The sequence below is a fragment of the Mytilus edulis genome, chromosome 3, assembly GCF_963676685.1.
Source record: "Mytilus edulis chromosome 3, xbMytEdul2.2, whole genome shotgun sequence".
In the NCBI taxonomy this organism is placed as follows: domain Eukaryota; kingdom Metazoa; phylum Mollusca; class Bivalvia; order Mytilida; family Mytilidae; genus Mytilus; species Mytilus edulis.
In genome coordinates this window covers 58,543,294-58,561,611 of record NC_092346.1, presented here as the reverse complement: position 1 = coordinate 58,561,611, position 18,318 = coordinate 58,543,294, and the positions used below count along the sequence as shown (strand labels likewise).

General features: G+C 32.7%; 1 protein-coding gene across 1 annotated transcript in view; it reads left to right on the top strand.

Annotated features, from left to right (window-relative positions):
• Positions 1-1,154: 1,154 nt before the first annotated feature.
• The window catches only part of LOC139515334 (neuronal acetylcholine receptor subunit beta-3-like), a 35,462-nt gene continuing 18,298 nt past the window's right edge, over positions 1,155-18,318 (top strand). Inside the window, exon 1 of the mRNA XM_071304899.1 lies at positions 1,155-1,269. Within this exon, the coding sequence (XP_071161000.1) occupies positions 1,155-1,269 (115 nt within the window). The remainder of the gene's footprint in view (positions 1,270-18,318) is intronic.

The following is an 18,318-nucleotide window of genomic DNA, read 5'->3' as shown; positions in this document are numbered from 1 at the left end:
ATTGTTTAAGACGGAAGGGAAGACAGTTAGGAAAATATAGTGTGTACTGCAGTATGTTTCTAGCACCAACCACAATACGTTTTGCTGTTTGATTCCTATGTATAGTCAAAATAAATATATTATGAAAGTACTTTTCTGTAGTGATTTTGGATATTTGATACATTCAAATCAGTCGATGATAAGATCTGTGTAATAAAAAAAAAAATGTTATAGTATTTTTTCATAGAAATCAATGTATTATAGTGTAGTATGTTGCCATTTCATGAATATGATTCATAAAACATTAATACAGATGTATACGTTTGATAAATTTACAGCACAATATTACGTTTTTGCTTGAGCTCCATTTATGATTATTTGAATTTAGATATAATAAGATGTGATATGAGTGCCAATGATACAACTCTCCATCCAAGTCATAATTTATAAAAGTAAACCCTTAATGGTCAACTTTTTTCAGTGCTTTGTTTGTATTGTTTTTAGGTTAGTCGCTTTTGTGCCTCGTACTGATTTTCTGAGTTTGGCAAAATGCAATTGATATTTACTGTGTGTTCTTATGATGTGCTGTAAAACCGCTATCACAGGTTAGGGAATGGTTGAGGGTTCCCACAAATGATTATTATAACACCGCCACATTGTTAATGTCCCTGTGTCAAGTCATGAGTGTGTAGTATAGTGTTCTTTCAGGTTATATTTTGTTTTTTCGTTTGGTTTCTCCTTTGAATTGTTTCACTCAATGGGGTCTTTTATAGCCGCCTATACGGTATGTTTTTTTTCCTCGTTGTTGAGAGCTGTATAGTGGCTTATACTAGTAATTAATTACAACCACTTCATTTATAATTATTATAAATAGAAATTGTATGCACGTATTTTTGTTATAAAGAATAAAACAATTGACAAACGTTTTAGTGTTGGGGAAATATTCATATCTTTAGAAGGGTGTCTTTAAAGTCCTTTAATACATGTAGCTGTAGTTCACATTTTGAAAAAAAAGTATTCTAATGTATACGTACTTCATCCTCTTTCACTGGTTACGCCTGCATCATATTAATATAAAAGTCAAAAGTATTTCATGTTTAAACCAAAGTGAATGACAAATCTACTTACACAGGTAAGAAGTTGATACAGAGGTACTAGGGATTTCGTCAGATATAATGGTAAGGTATACTCCATATGCTAATAGAACAGTCAATGAAAAGCCAGTCTTTTCACCAGAATCTACTGGGAGTTTGAATACAACTGCAATAAGAACTGCCATAAGTGACATCGGTAAAATGCTGTTGATGATATGAAATATTGGTCGACGACGTAGCTTTATCGAAAAAAATAGGCTTGAAAAACCCGTTATTCCATCTGTGTCTTGTTCACCATCTGTACTTGCTAATGTCGAAATCAGCTCCCACTCACCGTTTTCAGTGTAATCACTAATGTCAACAGCTTTATTTTGATCGATTCTTAGAATTACTTCTCCGGTTGTATAAGCCCATGAAATGAGTTTGATTGTACAGTCCTGAGTATCGAAAGGATAATATGTGATGTCAGATTTACAAGACACTTTATAGATACCTGGAGGGTTCCAAAATATCTTTCCGGTTTGCGAAATTCGCATTGGAATGGAAGGATCAGTTAAGACACCGATGTCTTGTATCCTGAAAATAAAATTTTCCGTTTGACTATTTCTTTAAGAGTTAAAGGATACTTATTCATTTATAATATGAAGATATAATCTACAAAAAGTAAATAGTAATTGTGGCTAAATGATAAAGAGAACTAAAATAATAGCCAGAGAGGCGAAAAATACTAAAGGAACATTCAAACTCAGAAGTCGGAAATAAACTGACAACGCCATGACCCCCCCCCCCCCCCCCCCCACAAAAGGCAAACAACAGTACACAAAACACAGCATAGAACAACTAAGATTGAGCAACACAAAACTCCACCAAAAACATGGCATAATCTAAGGGGTTCCGGAAGGGTAAGCAGATCCTGCTCCATATATGGCACCCATCGTGTTGCTCATGCAAGCACAGACCAGATAACTCTTATTCGGTAGGACGTATTCGGTGACAAGAGGACGGAATTGTGGTTAAGGCAATTGGAACGTCATTTGTGGAACAGATATTTCATAACGGTCAATCATTTTGTGATGGCGTCTGCAACTTTTACCAAAGAATGATTTCAACTTCACCAATTGGAATTCTTGGATTAATAGCTTCACTATGAGCAGAAACCCTCTATCAAGGAAATCATGATAGGAAATACAAGTCCTGGAATATTGTATCAACTGGGAGATACATACTCCATATGCAGGCGCTGCTGCAATATTGCTACTTAGAAATGGAAAGTTCACATAAATAAGAAACTGAAATCATCTCTTTTGTCGTAAAGGTTTGTTTAACCGATATTTCATGTCAATTTCTATATGTTAGTCAAGATATAAGGCAAACTTATATGTATCTATTGCATCCTTTATATCAAGTTCTGGCAAGGAAAGCTTATTGTATAATTCTAATAAAAAGAGTGCACCAAACAATGTTAATTTTTGCATATTTTTCAATCCATACAAATATTGATACATTCATTTGCAATTTCAGGTTACATCCCCATACGTATCTACTACCATAAATAAAGCACTAAATTCCGTCTCATGCTTAAGTATAATCCACTTATTAGTATGCTACAATAACAGTCAACGAACACCCACCATTTCCATCACAATTTACCGAAAGTTAGTTTAGATACAATCGAAAAAAGAATGGCCACCAGTGATTCCGGAAACATGGTGTTGATGATATCAAATGTTCGTTGACGACGTATTCAAATTAGTTTATGATGTCCTTTAAAGCACAATTGAATTAAATAGCTGAGAATATTTTGGTGTTCATTTTTAAACAGGGAATAACCATTATTTTTGTGCTACAATTCTTGATTAAACTTGACACCTGACCACTTTTTTCTGTAGATCATGCATTGTCTACTTCAGGTTTAATTTTAGGTTTAAAAAAAAAAAAAATTATAATTCAAGCCCAACAGCTTCTCAAAGCCGAAAAGTATATTTATTTATTTCAAATTATGTAGAACATCTTTGGTGGTAGAAAAATGGTTGCACGAACCTAAACAAATGTGATGTCGAACGTCTTGATGACCAAGGTATATATATGATCTCTATTCAATAACACTGAATTGTATTATAGTACAGGAGAGCTAATTATTTTATTCATTACATGTTGCAGAAAAGTATTGGACAGATGTTCATAAGAGAAATTCACTACAGAGATCTTTCAACATCGTGCTTCAACCATGAGCTGGTAGAAAAAAAATGCGGAAAGGTATTAAATTAGGAGCTGTGTATTTTTTCATAAAAGCGTTTCGGTTAATTTCCATTCAAGTCTTTTTACTGTAAACATAAATTTTGTTAACGACAAGATAATGGCACGAATTTAAATTATTGTTTTCTTTTTGGTGTTACAACCAAAATGGCACGAATTTAACCTATTGTTTTCTTTTTGGTGTTATTTAGATTTTCAGACTGCAATTTTTTACCGATATAAATTTAAACGCCATGGTCTTTGATTGTTTCCGTCAATTATTAGGGCAAGAAACACAAATACACGTTTTGGGTTATTTTGGTTCTGAACTCCACTTAATTACGTGACTCATACTTACGAATTTTTTATGACGAGTGTAGGTTTCCAAACATAAGTCTCAGAACTGAACAAGTACTGTATACTTGTAAAATCTGCAGAAAATTTCAATGGATCAGTCCAATTTAGCCGATTGTCATCCCATGTCTTAAATTAAAATAAATGTAAGTTGTTAGATATAAAATTAATACAGAAAAGTTGTGCGAATCATATTTGATATAAGGATTTAAAATTTTAATGCCTTTTGTCCATTTGGTTCAAACATGAATATCTTAATATGGGTAGGTGGTTGTTAACTGTTGGGCATTTAACATTTGTGTTGATAAGTTTGGTTTCTCGCTTTGGTCTTGTCGAAATACCACAGCAAGGTTACAGACGACGAAAATTTGACGAGAAAATCGTCTTAAAAAAACGTTTCATAATAAAGAGAAAACTTTAAAAACTATTGTGTTTAAAACATTGTGTTGATTAAATTTTTCCTAAATTAGATTGACTTTTAGGTATGCATAGTCAAGACAATAACATTCTAATGTGATAGAAATATATATCCTGTTTAAACTAGAACAACACACAACGTCGAAGTAGTATGTTTGGTAAGGGCTCTATATCTTTAACATCAAACAATATATTCAAAAAAGAAACGCAACAAACATATCTTTTCTTCAAAATATGAGTTTTCTAATACGTTGATTGATAGAGACGTGAAAACAGGACCATGTTAGTATTTAAAAGACGTATATTTTGATTTAAACCCAATAAAAGTGGCTTTTGGTCACACTTGACTTTTTATGCGAGTCAACATGCGTAAGGCTGAAAGGCTGGAAGGCTTACTGGAATGAATAGGGCAGTTGCTCGTGCGAATCATGTCTTATCTTGCGAACAAAAAGACACCTAAATCAGTCGTTAAATTGTTTCTAGAACCTGCTTCGATATGCCAAGACTAGAAACATTCAAGAGACGTGTTGCAGATAAGATATGACCGTACATGTGTCTACGGACGCCGGAATAAGGTTCGCAAGGAAGTGCGTTCTTGATGTCGACAATTTTCGCAGGGTTCCTTTCAAAAGCCTCCCTACTATTGCCTTGATTTAGCAAGGTATTTTTTTATATTTTTGTTACGTTCATATGCTATGATAGGCACTTGGTTGAAGATTTCACTGCATTGTATGTCTTTTTGCAGAATGTTCCAATGTTTTTTTTAAGCGGAATAAAACACGTGCAGATAATAGAATCAAAGTCGAAGTTGAAACAAATGTAGCGTTTGTACTAACAAACGACGAACGACAAACTGTAGACGCATTTTTAGCGAGTGCATAGTTTTTTCAAAGTTTCTATAAACTTTGCAAACGTATGTTAGAAACAAATGATCAAAACATGTGCGCGCTTAGCCGTTTGTGTCGTTTGTGTTAGAAAGAAATGCACTCTCAGTATTATTACCAACATAAGTATTGCGGTTGTCCACACTGCTAAACAAATGATTCTATGTTGAAAAATCAAGATATTTTTTCACATGTTGCATTTCTTTTTTAGGAGGCACTAACCAATTTATTTTAGTGCAGGCTACCACCAGGTGTTCGTTGTGGGGTAAAGGGGGAAAGAGTGTGTGTAAAAGTAAAGGAGAGTACTTATCAAATTAGTATACTTACCATAGATAAATGTCCCGAAACTGTAAGTTCCTGCTTTTTTATATCCTAAAAGACAAAGCTACATCTTTCTATATATTTTTATATTGTCACTATATTTTTGATGAACTATGAAACTTTTGTGTTCTCAATCTTGTTACTCCAATAAAAACAATTATGGGCAGATATGTGCGTGTGCATAATCCCGTAAAATTTTATATAATTGTTCACTATTAACTTTTTTTTTTATTATTTCAACTTCGTAATTTGATAGCAACTTTTTTATTACCATTTTTTTAACATCAAATGTAGTCCATGTTATGATTTAATTGAAATGTGGGTTTACGCCAATAGGATAGCAACCCAAGTACACAAAAAAAAAAAATAAAAAAAAAAAATAACACAAAATCATTTTAGGGGTTATATAGTAAATATGGTCTTCACCAACAGACAGTTGTCAATACCATGTGTTAATCTCAATATCCTAAAGGCATGTTAAAATTTATCAAAGACCATCAAGTTAGAATTGCCTTGAACTTCTAATTACCCAAATGACAAAACAAATTAAGCCAAAATTGAACCTGAGAGTTACCTTACCAGATTGTTTACTGTTAGAAGGTTTAAAGTGATCATAATAAAAATTGTTTCGGTTGGTCTCTGCTGAACCTCATAATCGTCAAATATTTCATCTCTTAAACTTGTTTCAAGACCCGTACTGTAATCATCTGACGCTGGAATTAGTCCTGTAGATAATAAAAAGACTATTTATTTGTTTGTAGAAAAAATAGAGAATGTTAGAAAATTTAAATTGCAAAAATTTAGTTGATACGTAAAAGCTTAAAAAAAGTTCAAATGAGTTACAATATTTAACAAACACAAATTTGAAAGTATTAATATTTAAGTCCAATTAGGAGCATGAATATCTAATAATAAGTAATCGTACAAAAATAAGCGAAAAAAAAATTCATGAATACTATAAAAAGATAATAAAATCAGACCGACACTTACCAAATTTGGTTAGTAATAATAGGAGTATCATTATGATGGTACGGAAACATTTGCAGACCATCTTATAACCACGTATAATTAGAATCAACACTTTAATGACCAATATATTCACATGTCTAATGGGGATTGCAATTTTAATTGAAATAGATGACCACTCATGGTCATCTGATCAAATGAATATTTAAACAGCATGGTTCATTATTAGAGGTCAATATAGCTACTGCCAGTATATGAATATAAATAATTCAGTATCGGAGACTATTGTTAAATAGTATTTACATCTCATGTGTATAGTTTGAGAGATAGATGAACACAATATGCATTTAGTATTAATTATAATGTACGATATACATAAATGGCGACATTCATTAACGTCAAAGAGCCATCAACATATAGACAATAGTTATCCCAGATACAATAAGAATCCCTCAACAATGAACGAAAATGATGAAAATTTTCTCTAAGATATTACTCAAACTTTGAAAATATGAATTTATCACTCAGTCCTATAAATATGAAAAAGGAGTAGAGGCAACAATGTCCGCAAAAGCAATATGTAGAGATAATAAATTGTTTGTAAGTAAGGGGAAAATGTGAAGTTGTTTAACAAGCTACTAAGTATTATGTAGACTCTATTGTGACACTTTTTGTCGATTTTGACCGTGTAAGTGAAACAGATACGTGAATTATTGTTTTATCTATTTAAACCGGTAAAATATTATTCAAAACGTCCTTGAATGTTTACATTTCCTTTCAGTATTTCAGCTTCATGTGGAAACAATGCGATTCTATAGTTTCGTCTATTTAGCAACATTCCAGAGAGGCCTGCATACGGAGTATATATCTTCACAATTCATACGATATTCCCGAGCATGTGTATCCTATTATGATTTTCTTGATAGAGAGTTGATGCTCACAATTAAGGAAGCTGTTAAACCACTGAGTTCCAAATGGTAAAGTTGAAATTATCCCTTCGTTAATACGGACGCCATCACGAGTTGGATCATAGTGATCGTTATGGAATATCCGTTTCACAAATGATAGCGAATATGTCCCTAATGTCATAATTACAATCCTGTCCCTTTTCACGAATGTGACCTACCGAAATAGACTCGTAACGGGGTTTGTACTAGCATGAGCAACGCGACGGGTGCCACATCGGGAGAAGATTTACTGACCTTTCCAGAGCACATGAGATCAGTTATTAGTGGGGTTCGTGTTGCTTAAGTCTTTAGTTTTCTATGTTGTGTCTTAAATACTATTGTTTGTCTGTTTGTCTTTTTTCTTTTTTAGCCGTTCACATGACAAAGGACCAATAGAGGCGATGGCTCAATGATAAGGTAAAAACAATAATCTTATAGTTTAAAGTTATATCGATCGCCGTAAATAAAATAATTGTTGCTCCCAACCCACACAAGACTAGACTCTTAACCTGGCACATCTCTTCGGCTCATCTGGTTCCCCTATGGAGCTATGTATGAATTGTAGTTATAAAATCAATCCGGTTATTTAGGAAACGACCATTTAACTTCAAGGTTGTGGGGTGCGGGTATGGGTGTGTGTGTGTGTGTGTGGTGGTGGGGGTGGTGGGGGTGGTGGGGGGTGGGGTATGATTTTTCCTAATAAAAAACATTCTGATCCCCAATTTGATGAAAATAAATATTCTGTTCAAGCAGAAGACAAAAAAACATTCTGAATGTAGATTCTCCCCATACCTTATAGTGTTAAATTTTGAAGAAAAAAATAATTTGATTGATAGTGTCGAAAAACTAAATAAATGTGTTTGCCTTTGCGCGAAAAAGTATTTTTGACTCAGAGAATAACCCATACCCCCTCTCCACTTCTTAAAGTTAAATGGTTGCTCTCTCATGTATTATCGTAGAGCTAGTCATTACTGGGAGAGTGTATATGCAAAAGAAAAAGTGCCCTAACCTTTATGATGAGAAACCCTCTTCTGAACAACCCTTTGTTTATGAATTGCATTACATTTCTTTTTAATGATATAAAAAATATTATCAAGTTTCACTAAGATAACAACTGTACCAGTAGTGTCAGAATTTTGCAATTCAAAAAATCTTTCGATGTCTTTTTGTTCTAATATTAATCATAGTATTACTCTTAAAAAAAAATGACATTTAATTGATTACCATTTTCTCTATCATGTGTTGTTACAATGAGACAATAACATTTCTACTGTGCTGCTCTATGTTAACATGAATTATCAATGATATGGTTATAATGACGCTGATGAAACGCCCGTCTGGCGTACACAATTTTGATCCTGGTATCTATGATGGTCATGATCTATGATGATTTATTGACATAAGGTACTGTTATTTATACAAAATGATTGCCAATGCGTAGACTCAAATGTACATGTTATTTTTTGTTTTTGTTTTAGATACATATAAAATTATTATGATTTTAAGAAGGATTCGTAAATGTAAAATAGATAGAAACAATAATGTCACAGAGATAAAAAGAGAAATACAATAGAGAAAAATTAGACATAATTTTAATAATCTTCGTCATATGACCTCTAGTTAAAAGCAACCATGCAACATGATATTATTATAAAATAAGGAAATAATATTGATCTATCTCAGAATAAAGTTGAGAATGGAAATGGGTAATGTGTCAAAGAGACAACAGCCCGATCAAAGAGTAGAAAAACAGCCTAACACAATTGCATCTACTCCCAATTAGTTTAGAACATAAATGTATAGCCCTTTCCTGACAACAATAGTGCTGTTGATATTAGTGTTTACTAAAAATAACAAAAACATTTGCAAATATGAAACTTTTGGCGAAAGTGCTATAGATTCAGACCATTTTGAGAAAATTTTACTTGTTCACGATTGTGCTCATTGTTGAAAGCCATAAGATTACCAATAATTGTTAACATTTACGTCATTGGATCTCTGGTGGAAAGTTATCTGATTGGCAATCATACCACATTTTCTTATTTCAATAATAATAAATGTTTTAAATCAGTTTACTAGCTCGATAAAAAATTCAAAATATTCCATCGAATAAAGTTAATGACAAAAAGTCATTATTAATGCACTCAGATAATGGATTTTTGAATTACCAATATAAATTGAATTGTGCAAATAGTCTAAGATAAACAATTACTACTTATTGATGTAGTGCTATGTCATTTTGTAATTATTTCATCAATCCTCTTTAAGTTTATCAATAGTGGTTAGACAATTGAAAAAGTCAATGCACCCAAACATTAACCTGAATCTGACTCCAATTAACGTTCAATTAGGAAAATAAGAAAAAAACAGACTGCATTGAGTTCGTCGACCTTGAATCCTACTGATTTTACTAAAGATAAGTGAATTAATTCCCGGTATCAATTATATTCAATTTTTTATTCATAGTTTATAATGTTTAAAAACTTAGCTGTCCGTCTTATGAGTTCTGACGACGATCCATGTTATTATCTTGCACTTCTCTGTAAAGTTGGTCTTCTTTAAAAGAGGGACGAAAGATATCAAAGGGACAGTCAAACTCATAAATCTAAAACAAACTGACAACGCCATGTCTAAAAATGAAAAAGACAAACAAACAACAGCACACATGACACAACATAGAAAACTAAAAAATAGACAACACGAACCCCACCACAAAACCAGGGGTGATCTCAGGTGCTCCGGAAGGGTAAGTAGATCCTGCTCCACATGTGGCACCCGTCGTGGTGCTTATGTGATAACAAATCCGGTAAATAGTCTAATTCGGTAGGTCACATTCATGAAAGGGAAGGGGATTGCAGTTACGACGTAAGGAACATATCCGATATCATTTGTGAAACAGTTATTCCATAACGGTCAACCAACTCGTAATGGCGTCCGTAAAATTTACGAAGGGATGATTTCAACTTCACCATTCGGAACTCTTGGTTTAATAGCTTCCTTGTGAGCAGCAACCCTCTATCAAGAAAATCATGATAGGAAATGCAAGCACGGGAATATCGTATCAATTGGGAGATATATACCCTGTATGCAGGTGCTGCTGGAATGTAGCTACTTAGAAATGGAGAGGAGTACAGTTTGTTCCCATTGGAATGACAACAGTCTGTTGGAAAACACTTCCTCCGAACGTAACAAATATGTTGTCAATCAAGATTTCAAGCACCTTGATAATATCAGTTTCAGAGAATTTTTTGTTCGAATCAGAGTGATCCTTTACAAAGTAGGATTTATCCCTTCCTAAGACAAGATACTTGTATGTACGTTGGCCATTCTTTTTTATGAAGCAAAGCAATACCAACTCTTTTAGTTTGTCTTTTAGTTTGGAATGTGGAATACTTGTGTAAAGAGTAGGAAATTCAAATGTTTTAATACTGTTACAAGATGAAAGAGAGTTAGATTAAATGTACTCTAAAAGATCTTTCGATTTTTTAAGTACTAGTATCCACATCTGACTCACGCCACCTCTAGAATAGGCAGTTTCACATTAACTTTGAAGCCCGTCTTTGATTGCTGATAAAATAGATTTAATAATTTAGAAAGAGGTTTCGTGGAGCACTTGTAAGACCCAGCAATATACCGTTGTTTGTAAGGACACTTATGTAGTTTAGGTATCCAATACAGTGATGAAAGATCAAGTTCTTCATCTTTGGTTGAAATTCAAAAGGAACACAGAACAGACCTATGATTATCAGGATTTCCTCTTTGGTAAGTGTCGTGAGGGTATATATTGAGTTTCCAAGTGAATTGTCAATACCTAATTCGTTTATCAAGAAGTTAATGTAATGAGTTTTACACACAAAAACGATGTTGTTTGGGGCTTTATCTGCGGGGACAACAACATATTTGTCATGGAGGTAGGACAGATGTTTTGCAACATTTGGGTCTTTAAAGATTGACGTAGTAAGGGCATTGATAGACCTATTCAGTGTCTTAATTCTGATTTGTATCAACGACCTCACTGCCTTGATCCATTCGGAAAGAGTGTCTACGTCTTCCTTCTCGCGCTTAGCCCATTGCCTGGCATAATCCTCAACTGAATCCATCAAAATTTTAAAGTTGTATTTCCAATTGATGGATTTAGGCTCACGATATTTCGGACCTTTCGATGACACATTTCGTAGAGAAGTGTTATTAACAAGGTTGAGGTCACCGGTAATGACGTGGCCAGCAGGATTATATGTGAATTGAGAACTAGCACAAGTGCAATCAGGAGGTTTAGACTTGAAGTCGTCAATATCAAGATCCTGCAAAACGTGTTTGTAATTGAAAATTTTAGTTGCAATAGGTTTGGTATAGGTATAAGAAATGATTGGTACAGAATACATTGACCTAATATTGTTTTTATACCGCAACTTAAATAAATACATTGATAGCTTTTTAAATCGTAACACAATTGTCAAACTCATTTGTATCCCTTAATGGACTCCTGATTGTGGAGAAAGTGTTCTATGATGGAATTGACATTATACAAAATATAGCTATGTTACTATATTTAGGAAATAAACTCAACTACTTGTAGTATAAACAATAATATAGCACACACGATGATGATCTAAAAAAAAGCAACACTCCTGTTCCTTTGAAGTGCGACAATTTAAGTAAGTATAGAAAGATGTGGTAGGAGTGTCAATGAGACAACTCCCCATCCAAATAACAATTTATAAAAGTAAACCATTTTAGGTCAAGGTACTTATATGAGCAACGCCACGGGTGCCACTTGTGGTGCATGAACTGCATATACTTTTGGAACCAGGTTTAAGGATGATTTTCTTTCTCAATTTTTTTAGTCTTCTGGTCGATGTTTTTATTTTGCCCCGTGTGTTGTCTGTGCTTTTTAATAACTTCCAATCATAACTATTGTTTGCCCCCTTGATGTCAGGATACTTTCAATATTGTAGACTAAAAAGTTATTTATCATCTGTGACTAAGCTTATGATCACACCTAGTTTTTTGGTGGGGTTCGTGTTGTTTGTTCTTTAGTTTTCTATGTTGTGTCATGTGTGCTGTTGTTTGTTTGTCTTTTTCATTTTTAGCCATGGCGTTGTCAAGTTTGTTTTAGTTTTATGAGTTTGACTGTCCCTTTGGTATCTTTCGTCCCTCTTTTATGATAAAAGCAGTATTATAGTATGAAATTCAAAACAGTGTAGCTGTGGCCATTGATTGACCCATCAAAATCATCCATTGACTGGGACAATTTACGTGAACGTTTGTCTGTAACAACCACTGTTCATGACGTACCTACGATAGACATTTAAACTGTGGGGTCAACAAAGGTTTCTTAACGCCTTTAATTATAAAATAATTCGAAAAATTAATCAGGAATAACCATTGTGTTTTGATTTATATAATTGATATAAATCAAAATATCGTGTTATTTCTGATTAATTTTTCGAATTACTTTATTTAGGTGTTGAAAACCTTTGGTGACCCCATAGTTTAAGTGTCTTTAAAAAGTACATAGTGAGCATTGGTCGTTACATACAAACATTCACCTAAATTGTCCCAGTCAATGAATGATTTTAATGTGTCAATCAATGGCCACAGCTACACTGTTTTGAATTTCATACTATTTGTTGATTAAAGTATACTCTTTAGAAGTTAAGGACAAACTACTTTCATTTTGATTGTTCTGGTATCGTTACTCTTTAACCCATTTCTCTGACGTCAGTCTATTGTTCTAACAGTGGATTATTTTTCAAGAATCCACTGATTTCTAAGTTAACTTATAACATAACTTTTAACTTTTAACTTGCGATATTTTATCCTCTCAAAAACGAGTGACAAATGAAAGGTTCGAACTCGCGCGTATTTTCGTCATTTTAGTCTGTAGCCTATGCATGCTACAACTAGACCACGAGTGCTGATATAGAAATATATTTAAATAACACCCTTATAGCGTATATCTGTCAATAAATGTCAATAAACTGTAGTTTTGTCTTTTTGTTATCGTATAAAACATATAAACACTATAGAATCAAGGAATTGTAAATATTACTTGTTAGGACAATTCCTTGATAAAATAAATATCCATGTACACATTACAATTATAACTTTTAACGTACAAGGCCTTTCCCTTTTCATTTTGGCTAATGCTAACTTGTGGTTTTAGTATTATAATGATATCATACCATCACTAAGTTTTTCTTTGTTTGATTATGGATGGTCTAAATATATATATATCAAAATTTAACTGATTCTAATGTGAATAAAGTGTAATAAGCAACGACTGTAGAACTGCTTCTTTGTCTGTAAAACCAGAAAAAAAATCGTCAACTTTATATGAAAAATGAAATATAAATACCTCTAAGATTAAAAAAAATGTTTTGGTAGAGAACATTTGATTGTTCTGGTATCGTTACTCTGTAAACTACACTTTCACATGACCGCTTGAAGCAGAATGTGTTTACTTTCTGTTTAATGTTATTTCTATAATGTGGATGTAACTTCATCTTGTGTGGTCGATTCAATTCTCACCTCAATATAAAACATTTTAACGTACACAAAATTTAAATGTAATGAAATGGTTTGCACAATTTGGTTTTATTGTTTATCATGATTTTGACAGATAATTGCTTTGCAAATATTACTTTTAATCACACTATCTGGTTGACATCAACAAAGAACTTTCGAAAAAGATATGATATATTTTCTTAAGAATACATAAAGATCATTAGACGAAACGATGTCTGTGAACAAATTAGGATATTAATATTAGAAAATTGAGATGAAAAAAAACTAACGTGTCCACCTGAATCTAGTCGTACTGACTCCAACGTTACTATTAACTAATACCATGTCTATTTAAGACTCAAATGTTTTAAATATAACGGAATACAACTGTTATCAAAGTGAGGGGCTTCGCGCTTTAAAACCAGTTTTAATCCACCATTTTCTACATTTGAAAATGTCTGTACCAAGTCAGAAATATGACAGTTCTTGTCCATTTGTTTTTGATGTATTTTGTCGTTTGATTTTGCCATGTGATTATGGACTTTCGAGTTTTTCTGAGTTCAGTATTTTTGTGATTTCACATGGCTCCATATACAAAAATGTATAATAAACAGAACCACTTTGTCTTTCCTTTTTAATTTCGTTTTCCTTTCATTCACATAGATTTTTGTTGACTCATTCTATCTTTTTTTTAAATTGCTCGATATCCATGTATTTGCAGGGCGGTTTCCGGTTATTATGAACGTAATATTTCGATTACCATTGAAATCTTTTTACAACAAATATTGATATCTGTAAAGCCCCAGGGGAAGATGAGATTGTCAACGAATATATAAAAAGCACGGTGAATCAATTTTTGCCTATTTACCCTGAGTTATTCAATTTAGTGTTTGATTCTGGAATCGTTCCAAATTCATGGCTAATTGGTATCATTAAACCGTTATTCAAAAACAAGGGGGATCCACATAATTTGGATAATTACCGAGCTATTTGTCTTACATCGAATTTAGGAAAAGTGTTCACCTCTATACTTAATTCAAGACTTAATGCTCTGTTAGACGAGATCGGGATTATAACTGATGCCCAGGGTGGTTATCGTAAGGGGTATTCTGTCAAAGATAGTATGTTTATCATGCATGCTTTAATTTCAATATATTTGAGTTTGGGAAAGAAATTATTTTGCGCTTTTGTAGATTTTAGAAAAGCTTTTGACACAGTTTGGAGGCAGGGACTATGGCAAAACTATTAAAATATAACATTGGTGGGAAAATTTTCAAAGTTATATTGAGCATGTATACAGATATTTAGTCTTGTGATAAAACTGAAGAACTAAAAACAGATTTTTTTTCCGTGTGAGGTAGGTGTTAGACAGGGAGAAAAAATGTCACTCTTTCTTTTTTGCCTTATACCTGAATGACTTGGAGGAATATCTGGATGAACACTCTGTGGATGGTCTAAAATTTATGAATGAAAAATTTACAGAGAATCTTGATGTGTATATGGATGTTTTTGAGCAATAAATGAAACTCACTGTTAATGTATCAAAAAACAAAGATTGTAATTTTTTCAAAGAGAACGTTTAATAAGAATGTTTCTTTTAAACTATGTAATGAAATTATTGAAATTAAAGATTCATATGTTTATCTTGGTCTGCGGTTTAATTACAACGGAATTTCTTTTAAGTTCGAAAAAAATTGGTAGAACAATCTCAAAAAAGCACTTTATGCTCTTTACAAGAAGATACAAACTATCTCAATTCCGATTGATTTACATGTAAAATTATTTACAAACTATCTCACTCCGATTGAATACAGTTAAGATTATTTGATGCATTGGTGGGTTTTGTTTGTTCCTATTTTGACCTATTCCTCGGAAATGTGGAGGTTTTAAAATAAAAATAATACTGAAAAATTACATCTACAGTTTTTTAAGCGCAGTCTGGGGTGCGATCATCTACGCCAAATGGTGTATAGGGAACTTCGAAGATTTCCACTTGAACTGAAGATCAAGTAAAAAATGATATGTTTGGCACAAGCTAGCAACAAATGATAAAAACTATCGGGTAAACTGTATAAGTTACTTTGGTACATGCACGAGCAGGAAGTTTATAATTTCAAATGGTTTAACTATGAAAAATCTGAGTTTAATGATTGTGGCTTTTGTGAATTATATAATATTCCGGGGCAAGTTGATTATAATTATATTAAAATTAATGTAAGGCAGCGTCTCCAGGACCAGTTTATTAAAAAATGGTGCTCTGATATAAACAACTCATCAAGGGGGATTTTACTTATACTTTAAAGAAGAGTTTTGCTTAAAACCATATCTGTTAAAATTAAGGCGGGGCCATAGAGTAAGTATATGTAAATTAAGGGTATACAATACAAAGTTTTCCCATCGAAACAAAAAAATTGAGAAATGTACCACGAAATGAGAGAATTTGTCCACTTTGTAAAGCTGGTCTTGGAAATACTATATATGTAAATGTAGCAATTGTGAAGTTAAGGATTTAAGGGAGAAGTTCATACCTCCATATTATTTTAAATCTCCAAATGTAAAAAATGTACTTGACATGCTAAAATATTGTAATAGTAATGTGCTTTCTAAGCTATCAATTTTTATTCAAAGGTAGAAAAGATGCTTGTCTAATTTAAAACTGTAATAAACACAGACTTATATATATAATTATTTCTGAAGATGTATAATTTAAAAATGTATACTGTTTGTATTAGACATTTGCGGAAACTGTCATATACCTACAATTAGGATTACAATTACACTTACAGGTAGCATTAAATCTTGTGCTTTCTCAAAGTCTTAAAATTAACCGTCTATAAAAAAAGAATATGTTACGATAGTGATATTTTTTTTTTTAGTTAACCAACACTTTTTTTAAAATATATTTGAAGCAATGTGCTAACATTAATTATTGTATAAGATGTTATCAAGGTTGAAGATGCTGTAATTGTACGAAGTATGATAAAATGAATAAACATATTAATTTTAAAAATAAATTTCACACGAGACACACAAAATTTCGCACATTGTCGCTGCAGTAGCTAGATTGGGACATTTGATGAAAACAAATCAGCAATACTTTGTGTTAGGAAAGGTGCAATCAACCATGGAGTGTGTTAGCATGTTTATGCTAAGACATACGTTCTCTCTTTTATTTTGTTTTAAAGAGAATGAGGAAATACAGCGGACGGGAATTTTTGAGCTATTTATTCTTCCTGAAATTTCACTTGACGTTCGGTATAATTTTGAAATCTTTTATTTTTCCTGAATAGGACAAACACTTTTGTCTACGTTTTTGGTTTCAATAGAAAAAACTATTCGAGAGAAAAAAACGAACTTCTTTATCTTGGAAAAATATTTTTAGACTGTTCACCAAACTCAGTTGAAATGTAAGAATAGCTGTACTCAAAGAATTAAAACTTTGCTATCTATGTTTTCAACAGCAACAAACAAAAAATGACAAACGAGTTCCAAGTTTTTTTTTTATTCAAATATTATAATAGAGATCTTTGGAATCATTAAGTATGGACGGTTTTTTATTGCGGTGTCGATAATTATTCCCTATGAACATGGGTGGGACTAGTATGATCGAAACATGAGCTTTAACCCCTGTTCAGAGACTGGTACTATTTTCAGGGAATCGTTATATAGAGCGCACTGACGATCCAACCATTTTCAAAAGGGGATTCCAACCCAAGATAAAAGGGGGTCCGATCATATGTCCCTTTTCATATTCATTGATCGACAAAAAAATGGGTAATCCATCACCCAGAACAGCCTGTGAGCTCTCACTGCGAGGTTGTTAATTTCAACCCAAAGTTAAGACGCAAATTTATTCAATTGATTGTTAGGGATAAAAATGCAAAAGTGTAGTAGACGAAAAGAAATTGTAAAAATAAATCACAATTTATTTAGGTCGGTTAGGTAACAGTTTCAGATACAAAGTTGTTATCGTGCATAACAAAAACGATACCAACATTACTAGAATGAAATTCAAAACAGTGTAGCTGTGGCCATTGATTGACACATTAAAATCATCCATTGACTGGGACAATTTAGGTGAACGTTTGTATGTAACGACCAATGCTCACTATGTACTTTTTAAAGACACTTAAACTATGGGGTCACCAAAGGTTCTCAACACCTAAATAAAGTAATTCGAAAAATTAATCAGAAATAACACGATATTTTGATTTATATCAATTATATAAATCAAAACACAAAGGTTATTCCGGATTAATTTTTCGAATTATTTTATAATTAAAGGCGTTTTCTTACCTTTGGTGACCCCACAGTTTAAATGTCTATCGTAGGTACGTCGTGAACAGTGGTCGTTACAGACAAACGTTCGCGTAAATTGTCCCAGTCAATGGATGATTTTAATGTGTCAATCAATGGCCACAGCTACACTGTTTTGAATTTTATTCTATTTTAAATGAAACAGTATGTAGAGTATCGTCTGAACAATATTTTTGCTGGTTTTTGTATACTAACCATTCATTTGTATTAAAAGTACCCGGTTTCGCGGGGAACATCTATTGATAGTACATGTGTGATACTAAACCGCTTACGGAAAGGATAGTGCCTAATATTCAT